The sequence below is a fragment of the Marmota monax genome, unplaced genomic scaffold (assembly GCF_021218885.2).
Source record: "Marmota monax isolate L192 unplaced genomic scaffold, Marmota_monax_Labrador192_F-V1.1 WCK01_AAM20220418_F8-fsc00044, whole genome shotgun sequence".
In the NCBI taxonomy this organism is placed as follows: Eukaryota; Metazoa; Chordata; class Mammalia; order Rodentia; family Sciuridae; genus Marmota; species Marmota monax.
In genome coordinates this window covers 9,250,458-9,270,494 of record NW_026695198.1, presented here as the reverse complement: position 1 = coordinate 9,270,494, position 20,037 = coordinate 9,250,458, and the positions used below count along the sequence as shown (strand labels likewise).

General features: G+C 37.9%; 1 protein-coding gene across 1 annotated transcript in view; it reads right to left on the bottom strand.

Moving 5' to 3' along the window:
- Nucleotides 1–20,037, bottom strand: part of Rp1 (RP1 axonemal microtubule associated) — a 316,472-nt gene that overhangs the window by 182,312 nt on the left and 114,123 nt on the right. The window contains exons 9-12 of the mRNA XM_046428620.2: nucleotides 9,638–9,713; nucleotides 8,719–8,795; nucleotides 8,580–8,611; nucleotides 8,279–8,408 (exon numbers count right to left, since the gene is read on the bottom strand). Of these exons, the coding sequence (XP_046284576.1) occupies nucleotides 8,279–8,408; nucleotides 8,580–8,611; nucleotides 8,719–8,795; nucleotides 9,638–9,713 (315 nt within the window). The remainder of the gene's footprint in view (nucleotides 1–8,278; nucleotides 8,409–8,579; nucleotides 8,612–8,718; nucleotides 8,796–9,637; nucleotides 9,714–20,037) is intronic.

Genomic DNA, 20,037 nt, shown 5'->3' with positions numbered 1-20,037 from the left:
ATATTGTTTAGAGTCTGTAAACAAATCAGGATGGCGCCTGGCATATTGCCAGAGAAATGTTAGAGTCTGTAAACAAGTCTGGATGGCGCCTGGCAAAATGCCACAGGGAGTGGTTTGTGAAGTAATGCCAGCGAGCCATTAAGTGTGGAGATTCCTTAGTGGTTGACTGATGTATCTAGTTTATGCTAATTTTTTTTTATTATTGTTGGTTGTTCAAAACATTACATAGTTCTTGATATATCATCTTTCACACTTTGCTTCAAGTGGGTTATGAACTCCCATTTTTAGCCCATATACAGATTGCAGAATCACATCAATTACACATCCATTGATTTACATATTGCCATACTAGTGACTGTCATGTTCTGCTACCTTTCCTATCCTCTACTATCCCCCCTCCCCTCCCCTCCCCACCCCTCTTCTCTCTCTACCCCCTTTACTGACCTTCATTTCTCCCCCTTGTATTATTTTTCCCTTTCCCCTCATTTCCTCTTGTATGTTCCTTTGTATAACCCTGAGGGTCTCCTTCCATTTCCATGCAATTTCCCTTTTCTCTCCCATTCCCTCCCACCTCTCATCTCTGTTTAATGTTAATCTTCTTCTCATGCTCTTCGTCCCTATTCTGTTCTTAGTTACTCTCCTTATATCAAAGAAGACATTTGGCATTTGTTTTTTAGGGATTGGCTAGCTTCACTTAGCATAATCTGCTCTAGTGCCATCCATTTCCCTGCAAATTCTATGATTTTGTGATTTTTTAATGCAGAGTAATACTCCATTGTGTATAAATGCCACATTTTTTTAATCCATTCGTCTATTGAAGGGCATCTAGGTTGGTTCCACAGTCTTGCTATTGTGAATTGAGCTGCTATGAACATCGAAGTAGCAGTGTCCCTGTAGCATGTTCTTTTTAGGTCCTTAGGGAATAGACCAAGAAGGGGAATAGCTGGGTCAAATGGTGGCTCCATTCCCAGATTTCCAAGAAATCTCCATACTGCTTTCCAAATTGGCTGCACCAATCTGCAGTCCCACCAGCAATGTACAAGTGTACCCTTTTCCCCACATCCTCGCCAGCACTTGTTGTTGTTTGACTTCATAATGGCTGCCAATCTAACTGGAGTGAGATGGTATCTTAGGGTGGTTTTGATTTGCATTTCTCTGACTGCTAGAGATGGTGAGCATTTTTTCATGTACTTGTTGATTGATTGTATGTCCTCCTCTGAGAAGTGTCTGTTCAGGTCCTTGGCCCATTTGTTGATTGGGTTGTTTGTTCTCTTATTGTCTAATTTTTTGAGTTCTTTGTATACTCTGGATATTAGGGCTCTATCTGAAGTGTGAGGAGTAAAGATTTGTTCCCAGGGTGTAGGCTCCCTATTTACCTCTCTTATTGTTTCTTTTGCTGAGAAAAAACTTTTTAGTTTGAGTAAGTCCCATTTGTTGATTCTAGTTATTAACTTTTGTGCTATGGGTGTCCTATTGAGGAATTTGGAGCCCGACCCCACCGAATGTAGATCGTAGCCAACTTTTTCTTCTATCAGAAGGCGTGTCTCTGATTTGATATCAAGCTCCTTGATCCATTTTGAGTTAACTTTTGTGCATGGCGAGAGAAAGGGATTCAGTTTCATTTTGTTGCATATGGATTTCCAGTTTTCCCAGCACCATTTGTTGAAGATGCTATCCTTCCTCCATTGCATGGTTTTAGCCCCTTTATCAAATATAAGATAGTTGTAAATTTGTGGATTAGTCTCTGTGTCCTCTATTCCGTACCATTGGTCCGCCCACCTGTTTTGGTACCAGTACCATGCTGTTTTTGTTACTATTGCTCTGTAGTATAGTTTAAAGTCTGGTATCGCTATACCGCCTGATTCACACTTCCTGCTTAGCATTGTTTTTGCTATTCTGGGTCTTTTATTTTTCCATATGAATTTCATGATTGCTTTCTCTATTTCTACAAGAAATGCCATTGGGATTTTGATTGGCATTGCATTAAACCTATAGAGAACTTTTGGTAATATCGCCATTTTGATGATGTTAGTTCTGCCTATCCATGAACAGGGTATATTTTTCCATCTTCTAAGATCTTCTTCTATTTCTCTCTTTAGGGTTCTGTAGTTTTCATTGTATAAGTCTTTCACCTCTTTTGTTAGGTTGATTCCCAAGTATTTTATTTTTTTTGAAGATATTGTGAATGGAGTGGTTGTCCTCATTTCCATTTCAGAGGATTTGTCGCTGATATACAGGAATGCCTTTGATTTATGCGTGTTGATTTTATATCCTGCCACTTTGCTGAATTCATTTATTAGCTCTAATAGTTTCTTTGTAGACCCTTTTGGGTCTGCTAGGTATAGAATCATGTCATCTGCAAATAGTGATAATTTAAGTTCTTCTTTTCCTATTTTTATGCCTTTAATTTCTTTCGTCTAATTGCTGTGGCCAGTGTTTCGAGAACTATGTTGAACAGAAGTGGTGAGAGAGGGCATCCCTGTCTTGTTCCAGATTTTAGAGGGAATAACTTCAATTTTTCTCCATTCAGAATGATGCTAGCCTGAGGCTTAGCATAGATTGCTTTTACAATATTGAGGTATGTTCCTGTTATCCCTAGTTTTTCTAGAGTTTTGAACATAAAGGGATGCTGTACTTTGTCGAATGCTTTTTCCGCATCTATCGAGATGATCATATGGTTCTTATTTTTAAGTATATTGATGTGGTGAATAACATTTATTGATTTCCGTATATTGAACCAGCCTTGCATCCCAGGGATGAATCCTACTTGATCATGGTGCACAATTTTTTTGATATGTTTTTGTATCCGATTCGCCAGAATTTTATTGAGGATTTTTGCATCTAGGTTCATTAGAGATATTGGTCTGAAGTTTTCTTTCTTTGAAGTGTCTTTGTCTGGTTTAGGTATCAGGGTGATGTTGGCCTCGTAGAATGAATTTGGAAGTTCTCCCTCTTTTTCTATTTCCTGAAGTAGCTTGAAAAGTATTGGTATTAGTTCCTCTTTAAAGGTTTTGTAAAATTCTGCTGTATACCCATCCGGTCCTGGGCTTTTCTTAGTTGGTAGTCTTTTGATGGTTTCTTCTATTTCCTCGATTGATATTGGTCTGTTTAGGTTGTCTATATCCTCCTGACTCAATCTGGGCAGATCATATGACTTCAGAAATTTATCGATGCCTTCACTATCTTCTAATTTATTGGAGTATAAGGATTCAAAATAATTTTTGATTATCTTCTGTATTTCTGAAGTGTCTGTTGTGATATTGCCTTTTTCATCCCGTATGCTAGTAATTTGAGTTCTCTCTCTTCTTCTCTTTGCTAGCATGGCTAAGGGTCTGTCGATTTTGTTTATTTTTTCAAAGAACCAACTTTTAGTTTTGTCAATTTTTTCAATTGTTTCTTTTGTTTCGATTTCATTAATTTCAGCTCTGATTTTAATTATTTCTTGCCTTCTACTTCTTTTGCTGTTGTTTTGCTATTCTTTTTCTAGGATTTTGAGATGAAGCATGAGATCATTTATTTGTTGGTTTTTTCTTTTTTTTAAGGAATGAACTCCAAGCAATGAATTTTCCTCTTAGAACTGCTTTCAATGTGTCCCACAGATTCCGATATGTTGTGTCTGTGTTTTCATTTATCTCTAAGAATTTTTTAATTTCCTCCTTGATGTCTTCTATAACCCATTGATCATTCAGTAACCTATTGTTCATTCTCCAAGTGATGTATGCTTTTTCCTTCCTTCTTTTATCGTTGATTTTCAGTTTCATTCCATTATGATCAGATAGGATGCATGGTATTATCTCTACTCCTTTATATTGTCTAAGAGTTGCCCTGTGACATAATATATGATCTATTTTTGAGAAGGATCCATGTGCTGCTGAGAAAAAAGTGTAACTGCTTGATGTTGGGTGGTATACTCTATATATGTCAATTAAGTCTAGGTTATTGTGTTATTGAGTTCTATAGTTTCCTTATTCAACTTTTGTTTGGAAGATCTGTCCAGTGGCGAGAGAGGTGTGTTGAAGTCTCCCATGATTATTGTATGGTGGTCTATTAGACTCTTGAACTTGAGAAGAGTTTGTTTGATGAACATAGCTGCACCATTGTTTGGGGCATATATATTTATGATTGTTATGTCTTGTTGGTGTATGGTTCCCTTAAGCAGTATGTAGTGTCCCTCTTTATCTCTTTTGATTAACTTTGGCTTGAAATCTATTTTATTTGATATGAGTATGGACACTCCTGCTTGTTTCCGAAGTCCATATGAGTGATATGATTTTTCCCAACCTTTCACCTTCAGCCTATGTACGTCTTTTCCTATCAAATGTGTCTCCTGTAGGCAGCATATTGTTGGGTCTTGTTTTGAGATCCATTCTACTAGCCTGTGTCTCTTAATTGGTGAGTTTAAGCCATTAACATTTAGGGTTATTATTGAGATATGGGTTGTTGTTCCAGCCATATTTGTTTATTAATGTTACTAAACATGGTTTGTTTTCCTCTTTGATTATTCCCCCCCCCCTTTACTGTCCTACCTCCCACTGTTGGTTTTCATTGTTATTTTCCATTTCCTCTTCCTGTAATGTTTTGGCTAGGATGTTTTGAAGAGATGGTTTTCTAGCTGCATATTCTTTTAACTTTTGTTTGTCGTGGAAGGTTTTAATTTCATCTTCCATCCTGAAGCTTAATTTCGCTGGATACACAATTCTTGGTTGGAACCCGTTTTCTTTCAGTGTTTGAAATATGTTATTCCAGGATCTTCTAGCTTTCAGAGTCTGTGTTGAAAGATCAGCTGTTATCCTGATTGGCTTGCCCCTAAATGTAATCTGCTTCCTTTCTCTTGTAGCTTTTAAAATTCTCTCCTTATTCTGTATGTTGGGCATCTTCATTATAATGTGTCTAGGTGTGGATCTCTTATAATTTTGCACATTCGGCGTCCTGTAGGCTTCTAGAATTTGGGATTCTGTCTCATTCTTCAAGTCTGGGAAGTTTTCTCGTATTATTTCATTGAATAAATTGCTCATTCCTTTGGTATAGAGTTCTATACCTTCCTGTATCCCAATGACTCTTAAGTTTGGTCTCTTAATGTTATCCCATATTTCTTGGATGTTCTGCTCATGGTTTCTTAACAGTCTTGCTGAGCTGTCTATGTTCTTTTCAAGTTGAAATACTTTGTCTTCATTGTCTGATGTTCTATCTTCTAAGTGTTCTACTCTGCTGGTAGTACTCTCAATTGAGTTTTTAAGTTGGTTTATTGCTTCCTGCATTTCTAGGATTTCTGTTTGTTTGTTTTTTATAACCTCTATCTCCCTGTATAGTTGATCCTTTGCTTCCTGGATTTGTTTGTGTAATACCTTGTCGAAGTGATCTTTCATTGTCTGATTTTGCTGTCTAATTTCTTCCTTGATACTCCAGATCATCTGAAGCATATATATCCTGAATTCTTTATCTGACATTCCATCTGCTGCAGCTGTTACCTCTTCTAAAGTTGAGCTGACCTGCATTGCTTGTAGTCCTTTCTTTCCTTGTCTTTTCATACTGCTTGCGTTTCTTTCTTCTTGGTGAAACTGTTGTGTTTTTGAAATTTTTCCCCCCCTATATATTTATATTGCTCTTGTATAGTTGAAAAGTCTCCCTTGCAGGTGTGGGCGGGGGCTCTGCTCTGCCCCTCCTCCAATTGGTGTGAGGTGTCTACCACGCCCGCGGACCCCTGGGCCTGATTTGCCGTTCTGTCGCAGGTCTGCCTACCTTGCAGGTGGGGGCGAAGGCTCTGCCCTGCCCCTCCTACCACGCCCGGGGACCGCTAGGCCTGATCTGCAGGTTGGTCACAGGTCTGCCCACCTTGTGGGCACGGGTGTCAGTTCCGCTCCGCCCCCACTCCAATTGGGGTCACTTGACCACCACACAGGCGGGCCGCTGGGCCTGATCTGGGCGCGGGCGAAGGCTCTGCTCTGCCACTACTCCAGTTGGGGTGAAGTGTGTACCACGCTGGCAGGCCGCTGGGCGGGCGGCGGCTCTGCCCTGCCCCTCCTACCACGCCTGCAGACCGCTGGGCCTGATCTGCAGTTTGGTCGCAGGTCTGCCTACCTTGCGGGCGCAGGCGGCGGCTCCGCTCCTCCCCTCTGGCTCGACGACAAAGCGAGAGAGACTCGGGTATCTGTGACTCACCCTCCCTACCAGGGGACCAACTGTTTCCGTCGCCGCTGGCACCGATGAAGTTCTCTCCTCGGCCGCTCTCCGATGACATCAGATCTTTGCCATGCTGGCATCCCCTGTTCTATGGCTGAATCCCATTTTCTTCTCTTCCAATAGGCGGAGCTGTGCCCTCTGAGCCGAGCTTCTGCCCTCTATGTGCTGACAGAAATCCCTGTACGGTGGCTCCTGGGAGTCTCTCAATCCTGTTAATCCATAGCCCTTTCACTTATCTGGCCCCTCCCCCTGTTCCTCCTCCCAGCCAGCCAGCCAGGTCCTGTTCACCAGAGGCGGTTCCCCAAGGATCTGATTACACTTGCAGCCCCACCGCGTGTCCTATATCCCGAACGATGAACACCCTCTCTGTCATTCAATTAAGCCCCAGTGCTGTGGTGGGGTGATCTGGGAACCAACAGTTTAATTTTTCCGGACCCCTTTGGTGGGCACGCCCCCAGAAACTGGCGGCTAAGATCTTGGGTGTCGCCGCTGGTGTTAAGGGGAGGTGGGGATCTGGAATCCCCTCTGCTTCCCTACAGACACGCCCCCGGTGGTTTCCTGGCTGCTTGTATCTGGAGGGGTGGGAGTCACACACCTGCTAATGTGGATTCCGCTGGGAAGGAATTCTGTCGGCGGAACTCTGGTGATGTCACCACTGTGCTATGGCGGGCCCCAGGCTCCTTGCCGGAGTGTCCGAAGGGAGGGGTGGGACTGGTCTGTCTCTGGTTGGTTTCAGCTCCCGGTTTGCTATTTCATGAAGGCTTGGCGAGAGACCTCTTCCTAGAGTCCCTGCACCGCTCCTGCTGCGCTGCGCCTCGGAGGCTATCCGCCCTGACGCGGGGGCCGCGTGCAGGCAGCCGACAGTCGCCGAGTCGCGCGGGCAGCGGCTGGCGGGTCTGGACCTCTGCGCTGCGTGGCGGAGATTCACTCGTCTAGCGCAGACTGTCACCTCCAAAAATCCTTCCAATTCCCGGCCGGTCTCTCTTTAGTGGAATTTTGCTAGGAGTTTCTCAGCAGGTCGAATCTAAGCGTATCCATGCGTCTCTCTGATCCCGTTGTTGAGGAGGTACTGAAAGCGCTGCCTCCCCTCTCGCCGCCATGTTGGATCCCTCTAGTTTATGCTAATTAAGATAAGCTGTGCAAAATGTATAAATACCTCTGTTGTCCTACAATAAACGGCTCTCACTCCTGCTGTATCAACATACACAAGTTGTTCGTCACCCCCCGGTTATTTTGCTGCAGCCCGACTGCGGCAGATGAGAAAACTGGATGATTCCCTAGGATCTATAATGTCAAGTAAAAGAGAATATGCTATAGGGTACTGTCCCCAGCACATTCTAGAGATTGTTTGAACAGCCCAGTTTCTTTTAAAAAGTATGGTAAAATTTCATTCATAGATACAGCAGGCAAATTTTATATTAAATAGTGAAGTTCCAAATTTCAAAAAGTGTTGAAGATTAGGGTCTATAATCAAAGACCCACCATAATCAGTCTCTTCCTTCTTTGTTAATCCTGTGAGTATGGATTTATGTCATGCTAATGTTAAATATCAAATCTAGTTTTTCCTTGCCTCATTTTCCCTTTGTACCTTTACTAAGGCATTAGCTACAAACTACCATTATTAGAATTGTTGCCCATGCTTGCCTTATTCATTAGATTATGAATCTCTGGAATTGAGAAGAATATCTTAGTTACTTTCATGCCTCTCAAATTAACATGATATTTTGAAGAGAGTGGGTGCTCAGTATTTAGGAACACTAACTTAATTCTCCAATAATCCTATCCATCAAGAGCCAATAGCTGTTGCTTTTTATGAATGGTTAATGGTAATTGCCTACATTTTATTCTTCACTTAATTAATACCAAATATAAATTTTTAATGGCACATTGTTCTGCATTATGCTGTCTGCACATATTTAAAGCCTGTTGTCTACTGATCATTTGTAGTACAGATAGTTAATTATTTAAATGGCCTAATACTGGTGTAAAGGCATCCAAAAAAGAAAGAGTAAAACTGCAAATCATGCTATGCCTAGAAACCTGCCTTCCTTCCACTCCCAGGCCTGCCCAGCACCACATGCTTGTCTGCTGGCTTTACCATGTTTGTCGGTCTTCTCTCCAAGGGCATCAACTGTGCCATCTGCATGCAGACGGACAAACCCTCCAGTCAGCCTGTTGTAGAACTGAAGGGTATTTCCTTTCGTAAACTTCCAGCTTTCTGCAGCCCACTAAAAACAAAAATAAAACAAACAAAAATACCAAGTGAGAAAATACCGAGAGAAGAAATTACAAAGTAATGTCTCTTACTAAACATTACACACTCTTCTGTTTTAACACCTCAAAGAGTTATCTGAACATGGTTTGTACTAAATAGTTTAAAGCCCAAAGCAAAATCTCACCGTTTCTTTTCTCTGAAGTTCTAGCTTCTTCCCTGAGAAGATAAAAGAGAGGATCATGAATTTTAGTAGTGCCAGGCTTTCTTCCATCATCATAAAATATAATTTTCCAAAAAAAAAAAAATTTGTACATAACACTCACTTGCAGAGAAGATACTGTTAGTCCTGGCATACAGTTCTCTAACAATTTTACCATCATCTTCTCCTTGATCCAGCCATCTGTGGAAAGAAAAGTGCATCCGTTATTTTCAGGCTTTATATTTACTCAAACTACTAGTGAATATCTACTCTAGTCAGAAAAACTGGATAACTGGATGTGGGAGGAGTCCTGTATACCTATTGATAAAGGCAGAATAGTACAGAATGGAACAGGAAATCCCAGAATGACCGTAAGAGTGCAAGGAAGAAGAAGCTGCCATCTGGTAAGGATCACATGTTTTCCCTAATGCACAGGGGAGTTAATCAGTCATCCTGCTAATTGAAAAGGTCACAGACAGTACATCCATTGGACCAATTATTTTACCCTGTTCTTGCGGCACCAACTACAATTCCAATTCCAGGCAGTTACTACTGGTTCCATATAGAAAGGGGCAAAAAGTGTTTTCAAAAAGACAAATCTATCACCACTGCTGGCATAATAACCAAAATGTCAAGACCTATGGACAACAAGTTATCACTGTCATTGACATTTTGCAAGCCAAATGCAAAATTTAGCATGCACATTTGTTATTTTTGAAAGTAATTTGGGGTCAACTTAAAAGGAAGTATGTTTTCTTGTCAGAGATTTTCACTCTCCTTACTAATGTGTAGAGGGAAATAAAAAAAAATTTAAAATATATTTTAATTTATTAATAAACATTAAATTTATATCATCAGGAACGATAATAAACATAATAGATACATTTCTCCATAGAAGCACGAGTCCCGAAGATTAATGTTCATAAAAGTGATTCAACAAAGCATCTGTTACCAGGAATAATTCAATAAGCTACCTAGTTCTCAAAAGCACATGAACATAAAATTGACTAATTATAATCGGTTCCATGTAAAAACACACAAACCTGTGACAGAAGAAGGCATAGTCACGATTTGTTGTGGGATCCTTGACCACAACATCATCAAGAAACCAGCCGTTTCCTAAACACAAATTGAAGAAAGAAAAATATAATGTGAATATACATGGTCCAGGGATTACTTCAAGTTTTGAGAAATTGCTTGTTACTTCCAAACATACAAAAAAGTCTTATGCATCATAAAACTTTAGTACTTCATATAAAAGCAAATTATAACAGAAGTAAACTATATGAAACATACATATGTCTTATACATGCAACAAGCACAGCATTATTTTAAAACTTCATATTTTTATAAATATTTTAATATGATTTTCCAAATAAATGAAAATAGGATAATTTCTCCATTGCTCTTGATTTTATAAACTATATTGATAATCCTGAACTTAATCTTCCAGAGAATATATATTTGATGAGTTAGTAGTATTTTATATTTCCAGAAAATTATTAAAGCTTATTAAAGTTTATATGGACTAAGTCTATGTAAATAAAATAAATGTTTTGATCAGATAAAAATAAACAGTTATTCAGAAACTCTGTCTCTGTCTGTAACTTGGGATGGGTCCTGACTGAGGAATACATGAGTCATAATTATCTCACATGTGTGTTTCTCTTGAGTTCACAAAGAACTTTGGAATATGTGAACTAATTTGGTCCTGATAATTATACAATGACAGGCATTATACTTCTCAGCTCTCCAATTAAAAGCTAAAGACTGGAAGAGTACATTTGAAAACAAGACCCAACTACATATTGTATTCAAAAGACTCATCTTACAGGCAAAGGCAGCCGCAGACTGAAAGTAAAAGGATGGAAAATGATATTCCATGCAAATAGAGCCTAAATGCAAGCAATAGTAGCTACTCTCATATCCAACAAAGGGGACATCAAGCCAAAATTAATCAGAAGAGACAAAGGGGGTCACTTTATAAGGGTAAAGCAAAAAAAAATTCAACAAAGATACTTAATAATGATAAATATTTATGCCCCAAACACTGGTGTATCTAATTACTTAAAACAAACACTACTCAAAGACCTAGATAGACCCCAATACAATAATACTGGGCACTTTTAACACACCTCTCTCACCAACAGATAGGTGGTCATCCTAACATAAAATCAGTAAAAACTCTTTAAACCTAAAAAAATATATAATAAATTGAGCTAACAAGTGTCTATAGAATATTTCATCCAATAACAGCAAAATTCATTTTTTTTTCAAATTTCATTGAATCCTCTCCAAAATATACCATATTGTAGATCACAAAGCAAGTCTTAACAAATTAAAAAATTGTCACAAACCCTTGCATCTTATCAGATCATAATGGAATATAATTAGAAATCAATAGCAAAACAACTATGGAAACTACATATCTATAAAGAGATTGAAGGATATACTTTTGGAAGCTGAATGAAACAAAGATGAAAATAGAATATAAAATTTAAAATTTCTAGAATCAACTGAGAGTAGAGACAATATATCAGAATCTCTGGGACATTTTATGAAGGAAGATCTAAGAGAAAACATAAGAACAAGATTTCCTACATAAAAAAAAAATCAAAAATATCCCCCAAAAAGCTAAAAATGCATCTCAAGGTTCTATAAAAACAAAAACAAATCAAACTCAAAACCAGTATAAGAAAGTTTTAAGATCAAAGCTGAAATTAATGATATATAAAGTGGAAAAGTAATACAAAAGGTCAATGAAACAAAAAGCTGATTCTTTGAAAAGATAAACAAGTTTGATAAATCCTTAGCCAAACTAACCAACAGAAAAAAAGACCCAAATTAGCAAAATAAGAGATAAATATGAGATATCACAACAGACATCTGAAATCCAGAGGCTCTTAAGAACTACTTTGAAAACTTATATTGCAATAAATTTGAAAATCCAAAAGAAATGGATAAATTTAGACACATAAGACCTACCAAAATCGAACCAAGAAAGCATAAACACACTAACAAGCAATCAACTTGAAGCACCAGTAAAAATTCTTTCAAAAAAAGAAAAGCCCAGCTGAATTCTATCAGTCCTTTAAAGAAGAACAATGTAAATTCTCCTTATTCTGTGAAATAGAAAGGTACTCTCCTATGAAGCCAGTATCACCCTGATTCCAAAACCAGATAAGGACATGTCAAGGATAGAAAACTACAGACCAGTATTCCTGATGAACATAAATGAAAAAAATCTTTAATAAAAAACTAGTAATTTGTATTCAGAAGCACATTAAGAAGACTACAAATCATGATCAAGTTGGTTTCATTCCAAAGACACAAGCAAGCTTCAACAAATGCAAATCAATAAATAAATAGAATTAAGTACAATCATCATATGATCATCTCAAGAGATGTAGAATAATCTTCACCAAATTCAACACCCATTCATTTTCAACTACTGAAGAAATGAGGGATACTAGGAACTTACCTTAACATCATCAAGGTTATATATGAAAAACCCAAAGCCAACATCATACTGAATAGGGAAAAACTGAAAATATTTCCTCTAAAGTCAGGAACCAGGAAAGGATGCCCATCCTCACCATTCCTATCCAATAGCACTTAAAATTTTAGCTGGAACATTTAGGCAAAAGAAGGAAATAAACAGAATAGGAAAGGAAAAAGTCAAATTATTACTGTTTGCAGATGATATGATCCTATATTTAGAAGACCCAAAAACTCTATCAAAAGATTTCTAGAGCTAATAAATGAATCCAGTAAAGTAACAGGATAAAAAATTAACATACAAAAATCAACAACTTTTATATACACCAATAATGAGTTCAATGAAAAAGAATTCAGGAAAACAATTCCATTCACAATAGGTTTTAAAAAAAAATACCCTAGGTCTAAATCTAACCAAAGAGGTAAAGGACCTCTACAATGAAAATTAGAAAACTCCAAAGAAAGAAATTTTAAAAGACATTAGAAGATGGAAAGACCTTCCATGTTCTTGGACAGACAGAATTAATATTGCTAAAATGGTCATATTGCCAAAAGCAATCTATAGATTTGATGCAAACCCCACCAAACTACCAAGAATGTTATTCCCAAAACTTTAAAAAATAAAGTCCTAAAATTCATATGGAAGAATAAAACACCCAGAATAGCCAAAGCAATTCTGAGCAATAAAATCAATGCTGGAGACATCACAATACCCAATTTTAAACTATATTACAGAGCTATTCTAACAAAACAGCATGGTATGACAAGAATTAATAAATGGGGTAGCATCAAATTAAAATGTTTCTTCACATTAAAGGAAATAAAATCATGAAGAGACAGCCCTCACAATGGGAGAAAATTTTTGCCAACTACTCATCTGACAGAGGATCAATATCCAGAATTTATGACTCAAAAAACTTAACACCAAAAACTGACCCATCCAATAAATGCACAAATGAAATAAACAGACACTTCTTAAAACAAAAAAAAGTACAGATGGTCAACAAATATATGAAAAAATGTTCAACATCTTTAGCAATCAGGGAAATGCAAATCAAAACCACATCAAGAGTTCATCTCACTCCAGTTAGAATGACGATCATCAAGAATACAAATAATACATGCTGGTAAAAATTTGGGAACAATTAACACTCATATATTGTTGAAGGGACTGGATATTAGTACAACCACTGTGGAGTCTTAATCTTCAAAAGACTAAGAATGGAACCACCATATGACCCAACTAAACAATTTCTCAGTCTTTATCCAAAAGAACTAAAGTGAGCATACTTTTAGGAATACATGCATAGCCATGTTTATAGCAGCACAATTCACTATATCTAAGTTATGGAACCAGGCCAGGTGTCGGTCAATAAATGAATGAACAAAGCAAAGTGGTGCCTATCCACAATGGAGTTTTACTCAGCCATAAAGAATGAAGTCATGTCATTCTTTCCTGGAGTTCTATCCAGAAAAAATGAACTGGAAAACATCATACTAAGTAAAATACACCAGACTCAGAAATTCAAGGATCATGTGTTTTCGCTCATAAATGGAAACTACAGAGAAATTCTACTGATGTTCCTTATCATAAAAATAAAAGGGAGACCAGTAGAATAGAAAATAGGAATTAGATAAAGGGCAGACAGAAGGGCAAAGAGGGAAATGAGGGAATGAATTAGACCAAATTATGCTATGTGCAGGTACAATATATCACAATAAAGCCTAATATTATGTATAATTACAATTCATCAATAAAATATTTTATAAAATAACACTTTCTAAATTAATAAGTTCACATAAAACTATCTATGTACAAATACATTGTCTACATTTTTCCCCATAAGTGAGAAAGACCCAGGGCTGAAATTAGAACGAGAAAAGATGAGTTCATAAAGAAATCCAAGCTATCTCTGCAAGAATTAGGCAGAAAGAATAGGAGTCAACAAAGTAATATTAAATTCCACTGAATGTGTTACTTTCTTAATATAATGCACAGAATGAGTGGTCTTCTCATATTTAAAACATTAATCATTACTTAATATAATGTTTATTTTATACTGGATTGGGTTTTTTAAAAATAGACCAAAAAAAGGCATTGAAATAATATAAAATTTTAGCACCTACTTAAAAAAAAAAACACTATAGGTACTTTATACATTTTTCAATGCCTATGTGCAGCCCTTTTATATGTCATAAATATGGATCCTGCCATGTAAGAGTTTGGTGCTCTGCTGTGGTACATAGAAGCCAGGTGCTTACTGCATTATTTCCTTTGTCTAGTTATTAAAAAAAATGGACTACATTTCTCAGTCTCTCTTGAAATTAGGTAGAGATCCATGACTCATTTGTTGCCAAAGGAATGAAAACAAAAACAATGTACATCACTTGCAGACCTAGCCTTGAAACACATCCTTCAAGAATCTCTGACCAACTCCACCTTCTGTGGAGACCTTGGAAGCCATAGAACACCTGAAGTCTCTGCAAATTGACTGGACCCAGAGCTGTGATGCACTGCTCAAAGAATAGCTGCCCGAGAGAATTTCAAGCTTGCATCAGACTGCTATATGAACAACAAACAAACCCGTGCTGCGTGAAACCTCTCAGCATTTGAGGTGATTTGTTATTCCAGCTAGTGAGCATTGATTACCCAAGACATGTATCTACATTGTTCACTTGACATTATACATGAGTATTCCTACATTTTTCCTAAATATTATTAGCCATTGCTTTTAAAGTTCTGTAACATTTCTGTATACTGATGTAACACATAAAATATATTTCCTATAAATCATCTGAGCCTGGTCCTTTTCTTGAGCAATATTTCTTTAATAAGTTTCTCTATTTCTTCTTTATAACTTTATAACTCTACCAATTTTGGTAACCAGCACATCCCTAGGAAATTATACATTTCATCAGAGCTTTTTTTTTTTTTTTTTTTAATTTTTTATTGTGGGTTGTTCAAAACATTACAAATTTCTTGACATATCATATTCCACACTTTGATTCTAGTGGGTTATGAACTCCCACCTTCACCCCATACACAAATTGCAGATTCACATCAGTTACATATCCATTGATTTACAAATTGCCATACTAGTGTCTGTTGTGCTCCGATGCCTTTCCCATCATCCCCCCTCCCCCCTCCCCACCTGTCCCCTCCCCTCCCCTCCTCTCTCTCTACCCCCTCCACTGTATAACCCTGAGGGTCTCCTTCCATTACCGTGCAATTTACCTTCTCTCTCCCTTTCCCTCCCACCTCTCATCCCTGTTAAATGTTAATCTTCTTCTCCTGTTCTTCGTCCCTACTCTGTTCTTAGTTACTTTCCTTATATCAAAGAAGACATTTGGCATTTGTTTTTTAGGGATTGGCTAGCTTCACTTAGCATAATCTGCTCTAATGCCATCCATTTCCCTGTAAATTCTATGATTTTGTCATTTTTTAATGCAGAGTAATACTCCATTGTGTATAAATGCCACATTTTTTTTATCCATTCGTCTATTGAAGGGCATCTAGGTTGGTTCCACAGTCTTGCTATTGTGAACTGTGCTGCTATGAACATCGATGTAGCAGTGTCCCTGTAGCATGCTCTTTTTAGGTCTTTAGGGAATAGACCAAGAAGGGGAATAGCTGGGTCAAATGGTGGCTCCATTCCCAGCTTTCCAAGAAATCTCCATACTGCTTTCCAAATTGGCTGCACCAATCTGCAGTCCCACCAGCAATGTACAAGTGTACCCTTTTCCCCACATCCTCGCCAGCACTTGTTGTTGTTTGACTTCCTAATGGCTGCCAATCTTACTGGAGTGAGATGGTATCTTAGGGTGGTTTTGATTTGCATTTCTCTGACAGCTAGAGATGTTGAGCATTTTTTCATGTACTTGTTGATTGACTGTATGTCCTCCTCTGTGAAGTGTCTGTTCAGGTCCTTGGCCCATTTGTTGATTGGGTTGTTTGTTCTCTTATTGTCTAATTTTTTGAGTTCTTTGTATACTCTGGATATTAGGGCTCATCAGAGCTTTTTTAAATGTACCTGCACAGAGGCCTAAAAAGTCTCTAGTAATTTTTTCTCCTGTTTTAACGGCTCCTTTTCCATTGTTATTTCTCATTTTGTATGTTTGTGCTTTCACCCTTTCTCCTCTTGATAATGTTAGCTGGTAGCTTGTCTATTTTGATAATTAAAAAAAAAACTTAAAGCAACTTTAAGAATTATATTGCTTTCAGATCTAAGTCCCTCTAAAACCATGACACCTAGAATCAAGTAGGTACTTTGATTATGAAACCAGATACTCAGCTTCTGAATTCATGATAATTCACATTGTTTTTTTTCTCATCACCTCATATAGTTGACTTAACACTGAGCTGTCAACCAAAACACCTAAGTAATTTATACCATTCTGACGTTAAATCATACCTCCTCCATTTCTGTATTTGCAAAATTGGTTTTCTTAATCTACATTTGCCTTTAATTTCCAAGTAATTAATTATATATATCGTATATATAATTAATATTATTTAGATATGATATATAATATTAATTATATAATATATAATATATAATTATATAATAATATATATAATTTTTTCCTATTATGAGATAGGGACATTTGGTATTATGCCTAATAAATCCACAATTTTGATCATAACATTTTATTTATGTTTATCAATTCTTTTGGCTACCTTTCTGGAAACAGAATTCTTGAATTGAATTGGTGTGATTTTCAAATAACACTAAGTAATATTAATCACAAAATAAGACATTATTTGACCACAATTCTTTTCCTTCCAACCCACCCCATTCCATATATTTTGGCCTTGATCTTTTGATTTATTCATCATAGCTCCAGAAGGAGCAATCTAGATGTCTTTCAATAGGGGAATAGTTAAACAAACTGAGGGAAATTCATACTTTGGAGTACAAAAGGCAATTTTTAAAAAAATCAACTACTGCGAGCTGGAGATGTGGCTCAAGCGGTAACGCGCTCGCCTGGCATGCGTGTGGCCCAGGTTCGATCCTCAGCACCACATACCAACAAAGATGTTGTGTCCGCTGTGAACTAAAAAATAAATATTAAAATTATCTCTCTAAAAAAATCAACTATTGATAAATACAATTTGAATAAGTCTCTAGGAAATTATAAAGAAAAAAAGCCAAAACTAAAGATTACATAATGTATGATTCCATTTTTATAACTCTCAAGAAATTTTAGAAATAAAGTATAGATTAACAGTTGCCAGAAGTTAAGAACAAGGAATGGGAGAAGAGGGAAGAAGAAGGAATGTGGATGTAGCTTTAAAAAGGCAAGAAGAGCATGAGGGAAAGATTAACATTAAACAGAGTCGGGTGGGGGGAGAGAAAGGGAGAGAGAAGGGAAATCATATGAAAATGGTAGGAGACCCTCAATGTTACACAAAATTACACATAAGAGGTTGTGAGGGGAAAGGGGGCGGGGGGGGGGAAACAAGGGAGAGAATTGAACAACAGCAGATGAGGTAGAGAGGGAAGATGGGAGGGGAGGGGAGGGGGGATAGTAGGGGATAGGAAAGGTAGCAGAATACAACAGTCACTAATATGCCATTATGTAAAAATGTGAGTGTGTAACCGATGTGATTCTGCAATTTGTATTTGGGGTAAAAATGGGAGTTCATAACCCACTTGAGTCAAATGTATGAAAGATGATATATCATGAGCTTTGTAATGTTTTGAACAACCAATAAAAAAAAGAAAGTGTATCTAAATTGAACAACAAAAAAAAGGCAAGAAGAGAAACATGATAGTGAGGTAGTATGACTTTATGTCCTACTGTATCAATAACAACATACTGGTAACAATACTGCACTACAGCTTTGTAAGATGCTATCATTAGGGGAAACTGAGTAAAAGTTATTCATACAACTACATTTGAATATATAGAATTAGAGATTCAAGATGGCAGGGTAGAGGAAGCCTGCGGCTTGGGATTCAAGCAGCCGGTGTACTGTTTCATAGAGAAGCAGGTGAAAGTGGGATTTCACTAAAATTCACTATTGGACAAAGTGTCTTAGAGACCCAGAAATTTGGGTGCACTGAACAAAGAAGAAAGTACACTGAAGCCAAGGCCATAAATATGGATCACCACCAAACAGAGGAATGACAAAGAGGGAGGAAAACCCATTGAAAAGATTTGGTAAGGAAAATCCTAAGATCAGAAAAGCAGCCTGAACTTACTTAGCTGATCCAGAGGCTGCACCATGAATAGGTGTACAAAAAGTGCTCTGTATTTCTCAACTGGCAAGCAGAAAGCTGCAAGCAGCAGTAATCTTGAGGTAGCCGCGCTGCTGTGGGATCCTGAGAGATCAGAGCAAACGCTGCCATACTGCACCAACAAGTGCCTACTGTGTGGCCTAGGGTATACTCAGCAGAGGAGAGTGAAATAGGCACAGAGAGATTGTACCCAGGGGTATTCAAGTCAGAAAAAAAAGGAAGGGAGCCCGACTCAGCATTTCCTTTGAGTCTAGCAGTTCATGTGATCAGCAGGAGAGGGCTGGAAATCTGAAGAGCTGATGTGAATCCACTCAGGGACTGAGCCTGGGAAGGCTTTAGGGGCAGCAGAGCGTATGGAGGATTGGCTCGCCTGCCCCAGGATCAGACCTCCTCCCGGAGGTTCCTGAGATCCAGAATCCCAGCGAGATAGGCAACTTTGGGCCCTACAGGTCTGTTGATCTAGTCTCTGTAGAGCAGAAACCACCCAAAAAAATACCCTAAGGCCTGATTAGACCTAAGCACCAATTACAGGAACTCCACTCATAGAACCCTGCAGCAGTCCCATCCTTCGAGTGCATTGATCTGGTCTGTGCAAATAGAACTCCAATTGTCAGTACCTCCCCCTCCACCCTTCCTTACACTGAAGAGAAGGGAAGCTGAGAGTTATTTAAACCTGCTTCAGACTTAGGCCACACCAACTGGCTGTTTATTGAGCAATAAAAGAAGAAGGGGTTTAAAAAAAAAAACTGTGTTCTTGTTCCCCCATCCCCTCTCTGTTTATAGCCCAAGAAGAAATGAAAAGAACAGTTGGGCATAGACAGTTATCATCTATTCTCTTATTTTGACTACCTCATTGGAGACAATTTCTCTCATTGATTCTCCCTTTACATTGTTTTTCCTATTTTCCCCCCTCCTTCCTTATAACCATAAACTGCTACATCCCTCTGTCACCTTTTGAACACTGTATACTCTTTTCTACCTTGTTATCACATATTCCTTTCTCTTAACTACATTTTCCCCATCTTTTGGAACTAATTGACTTATATATAACTCCTGCCCCCACCATTCATGTTGTTGCCATTATTACTTCTGTGGATAACATGACACCTGTTGTACATGCTTTAAGGCCAGATCTAGTTCATGGTTGTTTATTGTTTTGTTGCTATTGACAATTGCTGACCTCCCCTTTCCTGCTTTTGAGGTAATTAATGTTGTAGATCTCACAGTAGGAATTGGGTATTTATTTTAAGGCTGCATATTGTTTGCATCAGTTGTTAGGATTGTTTGTTTCTCTCTATTCTGTGAGGTGCTGAGAACCTATGAGGACACTACAAATTCACAAGGGAGAGACTTTGCTACTGAACTGAACTTAGACAAAAGATAGCATACCTTGCTCTACACACAAATGAATCACACACAAACTTCAACTGTACTTTAATACAAAGAATAAAAGAGACAAAAACCCAAACCAATGACCAGACCCCAAGTAGGGTATAGACAGATCTTCTGGTCCCACTCACAGACATCCACTATTACCAAAATAATAATAATAATAATAATAATAATAATAATAATAATAATACAAAGGCTGTGGATACCATACTTACAAGGGGGGTCTCACCTAGATTACTCAAGGACACTTTGGCAAAAGAAGTCTACACCCTAAAACGGTCAAAACATAATAGAGGAAGAGAAATCCTTCC